The 8,903-nt window shown below is 57.5% G+C and overlaps 2 protein-coding genes across 3 annotated transcripts; both read right to left on the bottom strand.

Moving 5' to 3' along the window:
- Window positions 1-251: 251 nt before the first annotated feature.
- Window positions 252-2,742, bottom strand: LOC101755655 (translation initiation factor IF-2-like). Its single transcript, XM_004980857.1, has 4 exons — window positions 2,576-2,742; window positions 1,192-2,137; window positions 685-884; window positions 252-555 (listed from the first exon to the last, which is right to left on the bottom strand). Exons 1-4 carry the CDS (start codon window positions 2,740-2,742, stop codon window positions 252-254), a joined length of 1,617 nt encoding a protein of 538 aa, XP_004980914.1.
- Window positions 2,743-6,071: 3,329 nt separating this feature from the next.
- On the bottom strand, window positions 6,072-8,689 carry LOC101754042. 2 transcript variants are annotated; one of them, XM_004979977.2, is made up of 2 exons: window positions 7,270-8,689; window positions 6,072-6,447 (listed from the first exon to the last, which is right to left on the bottom strand). In XM_004979977.2, exons 1-2 carry the CDS (start codon window positions 8,619-8,621, stop codon window positions 6,315-6,317), a joined length of 1,485 nt encoding a protein of 494 aa, XP_004980034.1. In that variant the 5' UTR covers window positions 8,622-8,689; the 3' UTR covers window positions 6,072-6,314. The 2 variants fall into 2 exon arrangements, with proteins under 2 accessions (XP_004980034.1, XP_022684739.1); XM_022829004.1 differs by having other exon boundaries at window positions 6,305-6,443.
- Window positions 8,690-8,903: the final 214 nt, after the last annotated feature.

Below are 8,903 nucleotides of genomic sequence, written 5' to 3'. Positions count from 1 at the left end.
CTAAACTTTCCAAACCCAAAAAACAAGAAAGAGGATCGAAAACTTTTTTCAACAAGTATAGAAAAAGGCCTCTGCGGCCATCACAAAAGCAAGTTAAAAGTTGACTAACATATTTACATATTCTGGGGCATCTAAGCCCGATACAGCTAACTCATCCCTGGGTCCTTCGGCAGGATGGCCTCATCCTCCAAAAGTTTCGCCAAGGCCTCCGCTGGGTTGAGCACCGACACGTCAATCTCATCCAGCTCGGCCTATGAGTAGCTGGAGGCATACCCCCCGCTCATCCCGTCGAAGTTGATTCCGGAGTAGTGGGAGCCGAAGACGCCGAAGACCCGCCTCACGCCAACGTGAAGCGCCTCCTGAGCGATCTCACGAGCCCGCCGGTACGCCCCAAGGACACGAGCCGCCAACGAACTCGTCCCTTCCCCCTCGACCACGCCAAGGCCATCACAAACAACGCGGACCGCGTCCCGCAGGTTGTCGTGCTTGGCGCGCTCCACATCGAGGATCTCCCTCAGCCGGGCGAGTTCGTCTGTGAGGTCCGTCCACAAAAGTCTAAGTCAGAAACCATCGCAGCACCGCAAAAGCAAAGAAACAAGAAAAGCCTTACCCTCAGATTGAGCCTTCAGCTCACGCTCCCGGTCGAGCCCCTGGGCCATGGCGGTCTGAAGCCCCTGCACTTGCACGTGGAGTTGACTGACCTCCGCCTCGAGCTCGGCCACTATCTTCTCTGCCTCAGCCTTCTGGATCGCCTCGGAGTCCCGCTCCTGCCAAGCCTTCTGCCGCTCGCGCTGGATACACTCGACGGTTTTCTGGAGGGCCTCATAGTCCCCCTTCAGCCGTGCGAGCTCCTCAGCATCATGGAGGTCCTTCTCGGTAGCAGCCTAAAACTCCTCGAGATCGAGGTGAGCCTTCTCAACGATGGCTTGGAACTTATCCTTCGCCCGCCACGCGTCCTCCCGCGCCACCTGCTCGCGCCTGCGTAGGTCAGTGATGACCTGCTGAGCGGCGGCAACCTGGCAGTCAGCTCCCCAGTCCGCTGCCTCTCCATGGAGAAGCGATCCCAGAGCCCCCGCTCGACCCGAAGGAAATTGGACTTCCCCAAGCTGCATTCCTGGAGGGCCTACAAAACAAATTATGCTTAGCAACGGAGGAACAAGAGGAAAACAACCACCGAGGAGAACACCGTACCTGGCCACCGGGGACACCGACACCGTCCAGCTCCCCCATCGCAGAAGACAGGGCAGCGCGAACATTTGCAAGCCCGTCCTGCACCGCCTGCCACTTGCCCCACTCCTTGGCATCATCCAGCACGAAGAGGGGTCTCTTTGGGTCCTCACGGGACCTCCAACCCCACGCCTTGGGGACGGGATTGACCGGGACAAGGGTGGAAGCCGCTCTGGTCAACCCCGGCACTACCGTCCCCGACGCCGCCGTAGGGGAAGGCGCCACCACCCCTGACGCTGCCGGCCTCGTCGATGACCCCGGCGCATGTGCCGCTATCTCTGTCGGAGTCCCCACGGCCGTCGTCGATGCCGACGCGCGTCCCGCTCTCTCCGCCGCTGCCACCATCTTCGTTGCGGCCGCCGGAGCGGGCGTTCCCATTCCTGCCGCCGCCGCGGCCTTCGTCGCGGCTGCTGGGGCAGGCGTCCCTGCCTCCACCACCGCCGTTGTCCCCGTCGCGGCCGGGGGGGAGGGGGACGTTCCCTCCTCCTCCGTCGCCGCCATCTCTGTCGCAGCCACTAGGGCAACTGCCCCCATCTCCTCCGCCACCATCTCTGCTGTCACCATCGGAGCCCCCTCCGCGGCCAATGCCTCCCCCACGGGCTCCCCCTCCGCCTCATCGTCGAGGTCTATCACCTCGCTAGCCGGAGGAACCTTGGGGGCAACACCTTGTCCCGCAGGGTCGACCGCAGAGGCAAAAGGCGGAGCAGGGGTCGGACCCTGCCCCGTGCCTGGCTGCGGCACCCTTCCCCCGGTTGCCGCCGGAGGGGCTGCCTTCGCGGTAGGCTCCACGGTCTCCCCAGCGACGCCGCCGCTCACCGCCGGTAGGGTCGCGGCTCGCCCCGCGGAGGTGGTCGACACCCGTAGCACCTTCTTCGACGCCAGCGGCAGGACGAAGTCCCAAGGGGCGGCACTGTGAAACAACAACAACATCATCAAAAACGGCTTGATGCTAGGAAAAGAATAAGATGCGTGAAGAATTTCTACTTACACCCCCTTAGCGCGAGGACGACGGGCGCGTTTCGCCTCCGAGCTCGATGCCGACCCCGGGGCATCTGGTAGTGGCCGCTTGCCGCTACTCCTCTGCTTGCGAGGCGTGGGTAGAGGGTCAGGGGTCGGTTCCGTCGACTCCCGAGGCGCATCCCGCGCTGAACCCTCGGCCACGGCCCCTGAGCCCTGCGGGGTCAGGTCTCGGGTAGGCGGTCCACTCGGCTTGTCCCCTGCGGCTGGTTGGGGGTGCTACTCTCGGATGACAAGCGCACCCGGTCGGGAGGCCAGAATGTACTCCTCCTCCTCCTTCTCCTCCTTGTCTTCCTCCTCATCCTCATTGTCATCGTTGTTGTCGTCCGACACGACCTTGCCCCACCGCCGCCAATGGAGCTCCTTGGTGGCCTTCTTCTTCTTCCTCGCCATCTCTTTGTCCTTGCGCCTCTTCTGCTTCTCGGTGAGGAGACGGTTCTGCTGCCACCGCTCAGCGTCCTCTGGCACTGGCGGGCATGAGTCCACGACCTTGGTCATGTGGCCCTGCAGACACGAGAATCCCTCATCAGAGCGACGAACCAAGAAATGCAAAAGAGAAGAACGAGAGCGCGAAGTCCTCACCAGCTCGACAAAATTCTCGTCCGGGCGCATCGGAGGGTGACCGGGCACCAGGTAATCGGCGTCCTTGTCATCCAGCGCCTCCCGAACTCGCTGTCGGATCTCGGTGTGAGCAAGCGCGCCCGTCGCAAGGACGGTGCCCTCGGTCGGCGCGCCGGGAACCATGTCGGCAAGTGAGCGAATCCGGAGTATCAGTGGTGCCACCGTCCGAGCGTGGTACGCCCCGATAACTCCGACCCCGGTCAGGCCTTTTTCCTTCAGGTACTCGATGGCCTAAAGCAAATCGGAGATCCGCTTCTTCTCCTTCTCTACCGGGCTGTACGACCACAGCTCCGGCGCCGCCTCGATGACGTGGCCGGTGAACACTGACAGGGGGAATTAGCGTAGTTCTTCACGTAGAACCACTGTTGATGCCACCCCTTGTGGGATGCCGTGGTCTTCATCGCCATATATTCCTTGGCGCGGTTCTAGTGGAGGTGGATGGCGGCGCACCCTATCGGCACCGGGGTCGCCCACTGTTGGCTCCCCTTCTTCTCGGTCCTCTGGTACAGGCTGATCGCGAAGAAGTACTTCCATAGCGAGAAGTTGGACTCGACGCCCAGGAACCACTCGCACAGCGCGACAAACACCGCAATGTGTTGGACCCCATTGGGATTAAGGTGGTGCAGCTCGACCCCGTAGTTGTGCAGCAACCCGTGGAAGAAGCAGCTCGGCGGGGTCACGAACCCCCTCTTGTGGAAGTGCGCGAATGAGACGACGTAGCCGCTGCCCGGATTCGGCACATCTTCATCCCCGGGAAACCGCCACTCGTCCCTCGTGGTCCTCTCGCAGAGGAGGCCCTTCCTCATGAGGCCATTGGCGCATGAGGAACTGAAGCTCGAACGCGACCATGAATCCATCACCAAAGAGTGGAAGACTCGACAGCGAGGGGCGAGGGAGGCTGCTGCGCTAGGCGGAGGAAGGTGAACGGCGAGAAGGAAGGTGAAGCGCGCGCGAGAAGGTGAAAACCTTTGAGAACAAGTGTGGGCAGAATCGGCGAGGTAGCCCCCTCCCCGTCTTATAGGGGGCACGTGGGAAGGGAAACAGGTGGCCCCATCGCAATTAATGCAGCGCCAGGTACGCTCCATCACGCCCACCTTTTTGGGAACTCGTGTGCACGACCTTCTGCAGGAAAACATCCACTCTTCCCTCGTTTTGCGGGTCGGCACCTTCCGCCACTTCGCCTCCCAGGGAACGCACGCGCACAACCTCCTCCATGTCCGGCCCAAGGCCCACCAAAGGGTAAGAAAGGGATACAGGGCTGAAAACGCCCCTACGGCCCATTACGGTCCAGGGGTTCAAAGGTTGGCCCTTTACGGGTTCAACAGCCGCCCCAGGATAACCCCGAGTGAGGGGTGAGAAGGGACGGGTCTGCTAGCGGCCATCACCCGGGCGTACGACAGCCTAGGGCATCCCGACCTCACGTTCGAGTCCGGACTAGCATCAAAGTTCATGGTTTTTCCTCGAAGAAAGGCAACGAGCCCCCGAATCCGAATGAACGGACCCAGGAACTATATGAAATGGCCGGTCGGAATCTGGGGTATGCCACCAGCTTGGCCCGAACCGGACCCCCCCGAATGGGGACCGAGACCCCACTCGAATCGACCCGTTTGCAGCTCAACGAGCACCACGGTTCGTCCGGCGAGGATAGCGTGGCACGACTCACCCCCAACGTCTCAGCGAACGGACGCTTGAGGGGTAACGATCAAAAGTCGATCTAGCCTCCCGACCGGTCTCCTGCAACGCATGGGGGCTCGGGGGCTAGCATCGCAACCAATGACGACGTGAATGGTCGCGATTTTAGGTCTCGAGGCGGGAGTGCCCTACGGAACAATAAGGAATCCTCCCGCGCCGAGTCATCCATAGGACACCATGCCTGATCAATCTCCCCAGCCAAGCCGAGCAAACAACACTCCCTATCCCTGATTAACTGCAGCTTGCATGACGAGCAGAGATCCCCGACGAACAATGAAAGCAGCCTATGGAGGAGCATCCTCGCTCCACGACAGGCTTGGGGGCTACTGTTGGGGGGAAATATTAACGACCTCCTAATGCCCCTTAAATCAACAATCATGAAGGCCCAGGCCCAACTGCGATAATGATGATTACCGCTGACCCAACGTGGGCAGGGAACATCCCGCTCCATCTCGCCCGACCCAGGGCCCCGGGGTCGGACACTCCCGACCCCTCGATGGTGAAACTCCGCCTCGCCCGACCCACGGTCCCAAGGTCGGGTGCGCCCGACCCCTCGCCGCAAGGCTCCACCTCGCCTGACCCTGGGCGTAGAGGGTCGGACTCAACCGGGCTCACAAGATAAGGGTCCGCGTCAGGCGCGGGGTGGCAGACGAGGGCGCGGATCTCGTGGGCCCCTCACCGATCTTGTCATAAATGCGACGCGGCTCTGGCGCGCAGAAAGCCACCTGCGCCCCTCGACGTGACCCGCCACAAGTACCCGGGCAGAACACTGTAGGCACGACCGCACATGCTACAATGGCTGCGGCTCCCCCTGATTTGCCATAGGGCACTCATAGCATGCGCCGCCCGGCACAGGAGGGAGTGCCACCCATTCTCGTGCCCAGCGTATCCGGCGACAGGGACATGACGTCCGTGTTCCACAGGACGTAAGCAGGACAACAGGGGTCAGCCGTCTCCCCCAACGTGCACAGTTGCCACGACCGGACACCATCATCATGCCCGGCGGCGACGGTCGCCCGGAGGACTGGCGATAGGATCCGGCGGCAGCCGTCCTCCTCCGGTGGCTGCGCTGACAGGAGCCGAAGGCCGGAGCAGGAGGCGGCGACCCGGGGACTTGGTCCTTCTCCTTGTATCTTATTTTACTTAGCTTATCTCTTTTACTTCTTCAAGACACCCTGTCTCACCTGTAACCCTAAACCCTCCTTGCGCTATAAAAGAAGAACCAGGGGCCGAGACAGAGGAGGGAAAAAAGCCAACAGAACACACACACCCACCTCACGAGCATCAGTGCACACCCAAGAGACTGCGGACCAGTTCCCTCTCTCGCCCGTTTGTAAACCCTACTACAGACCTTGCGTGAGCAACATGAGCAACTCCTCACACTGGATGTAGGGCTTTCCTTGCCCGAACTAGTCTAATCCTGTGTTCTTTCACGCTACCATCCGAAGCCTTACGCGCATAAAAGAAATTTACTAGCTGTAGTCTTGATCCGCTCATCTTGACAACGACACAACTGCTCTCTCACATGCTACAGCTAATAAATTAGTAGTTCTTAAACAGCAAGCACCACCACTATGGGCTCTGTGGCCTGTAGAGGTGTTCAAAGTCCATCACACCAAACATAAGCCATTGGCAGTAATATACTACTTGAAATAATTGTAAGGCGATAGTTTGTCACTTCCTCGACTATCACCACCAACCCATGCTCAAGCACGGCTGCCTTCGATTCAGCAACATGCTCCTTCGATTACCCATGCTCAAGCACGGCATTTGGCTGCCTTCGATTCAGCAACATGCTCCTTCGATTCGGCTTGCTCCACTTCCAACTGACTCTTCTTTTGCGCAACCCTGCGCTGCTTTGCCTTCTGCATCATTTCACTTAGTTCCTGACTGCACAAAAAGAAGAAATAGTCACAAGGCTAATCCCGCAATGCAACTAGTTCCCGATCACATGAAAAAGAAAAAGGTAGACAACAAGCACTAGTTCATTAATTCACAGCGACAGTAATATATAACAGGATGTATCTTTCCGAGATGGCTGCCTGCTGGGTTCTTGTGGGTTAATCAGACAGAGATCCGATTCAGCTGCCGTTTATTAACTAGGTGGACATGATTATGTGGTTGGATTATCCACCACAGAAGAAAATAGTTCGGCATAATTTATCACATAGATTTAGACAATATAATTCTAACTTAGCACGTAGGGGGGCATAAGTATACCAGGTACACTCAAACTGCTTAATGATGATGTGGGGGTGCTTCGACAATCTAAGAGCCAGCATCCAGCTGATAAAACAATAAATTTGCTACTAGACGATAGTCTGCCTGTCTGAATTTACTCCAGATAAGATTGATGGGATAAAAATTACAATGTACAATACCAAGAAACAGTTGAATGGATATTTAGAGGAATGATTAGGAAGGGTTTATGTATCAACACATCAAACTACATACTGTTCAGAGATAGGTTGGCCATTAATTTAACTCAAACCAAAAAAAGAAGAAGATTTGCTACGTTTCAATATGCTAATCACCTACACTACATCCCCCATCGTGTCCTCCTCATGCTTCAAAATGTACAAAAAAAAATGCACTAGCTAGAGGCTGCTAAACACGATAAATGTAGTAAAAAATAGTTTAAAGACTGGAAGTGCAGAAACGATAAGCCACAAGGCGTAAACAAATGACAAAGTAAAGAAGATGTAAAGTTACCTTTTGTTGGCATCATCCATGCCCAGGTAATAGGAGATTCTGCTAGGGATGAAGGAGTGTCCATCAAAGACGATCCTGCGAGCCCTAGGCCTGTCAGTGGTGCACCCTTCTTCCTCTTCATTGATATAGATGGCGGATGACTTGAGCATCTTGTTCCCCATGTCGACTTCAATTATCCAGTAAGTGGTGTGGTCCTCCTTCAACAGGAAGCAGAATTCATTTGGATTTACCAAGCTAACCAGAGGATACCAAGGCTTCACCCGTGGAAGGCTCTGGCCATTGTAAAGACCCCAGAACTCGGCTGCCTCCATGGTGTGACCTCTGTACCATTGCCCACTTCGGTAGAAGTTAGGCAATGTCCATGATCTTATTGTGAAAGGAGAGCGCGCTCGGTTGGCTTTACGGGTGGTAACGCAGACGAGTTTGAGCGTGAAATCAGCAGTGACGCAGACACATCGAGCTCTGTCAGGGCAGTCTCCATCGGGATGTGGGCGGCGGTCAGATTGCAAAGCTTCGTCAGGCAGCGGGATGTAATGGAGCAGCTGATCTGTGATGCTCTTGTTGCTGGCACGGAGGACGTCAACAACAAGTATGCCCTGGTAGTTGTCAACCCAGCACAAGTAGCGTCCATGGAGGGGGATGATGGCGTCAGTGATCCAACAGCGAAAATTGGGGCCCGGGGGTAACCGCACCTTCTTAATCATCCAGTCTGCTTCTTCTTCTTCAGTGTTCTTGTGCGAGGCAGAAGCAGGAAGTGCAGGGTGGTGCAGCAGGCAGAGCTCGCCTTCCGGGTCCAAGTTGGTGAAATCCACGACCGTGAACCCGCCTTCGCTGCCGTGGCACAGGAGGCCGATTTGGTCCTCCGCCATGAGTCTCTGCTGCCAGCGCTGGTACGGCTTGTAGTAAATGTCCTCATCGGGGTTGTTGACGCCACCGATGAAACAAGTGCGAAGCCGATGGAGCGACGGAGGCGACGAGAAGGCCGAGTAGACGAACATGTCGATGGGGAAGCTGGCGGTGTCCTTGCAGCACATTGGATCCTCCAGGGGCACGATTGCCCTGAAGAGGATGGAGTGGTTGTGGGCGGCAATCACGCATGGCTCCCGCAGGCGGCCTTCGAACTCCGCCCTGCTCGGCCAGTCGAGGTACAGGCGGGACACCGCGGGAGAGTCGGCGACCCGGATGGAGGCGCGGATGGGCCTGTCGGTGCAGGTGTAGGAGATCTCCGACGCTGTGCCGTCCGCTTCGTCCTCCACGTCCCGGTCGGTGCGGTGGATGAAGCGGTCGAGGATTTGCCAGGAGGGGAGGGCGGGAGCCCACGGGAAGGAAAGGGATCTAGGTTTGGGATCCATGGAGTCGGGATCTAGGGTTCCTCTCGCCGGCGGCTGCTTTGGGGAAGGAAGGGGATGAGGAAAGTGGACCGAGGCCACTCACCGTATCCGCCGCTCCCCCTCAGCTATATTACCATCGTATCCTTTGCTTCGAGACAGAGACGTCAGACGTATTCAACGCAAATTCTTATGGTTCTGTTCAAATTCGGACCAACGACAGGTCACATTGGTGTGTTCCCTTTGAATTGAGTGTGTAATTTTCTACGTTTGAGGATTAGAGCAACGTCAAGCTTGTTGATGAGC

This window comes from Setaria italica, chromosome VIII, assembly GCF_000263155.2.
Source record: "Setaria italica strain Yugu1 chromosome VIII, Setaria_italica_v2.0, whole genome shotgun sequence".
Classification (NCBI taxonomy): Eukaryota; Viridiplantae; Streptophyta; class Magnoliopsida; order Poales; family Poaceae; genus Setaria; species Setaria italica.
This window is presented reverse-complemented; position numbering and strand designations above follow the sequence as displayed.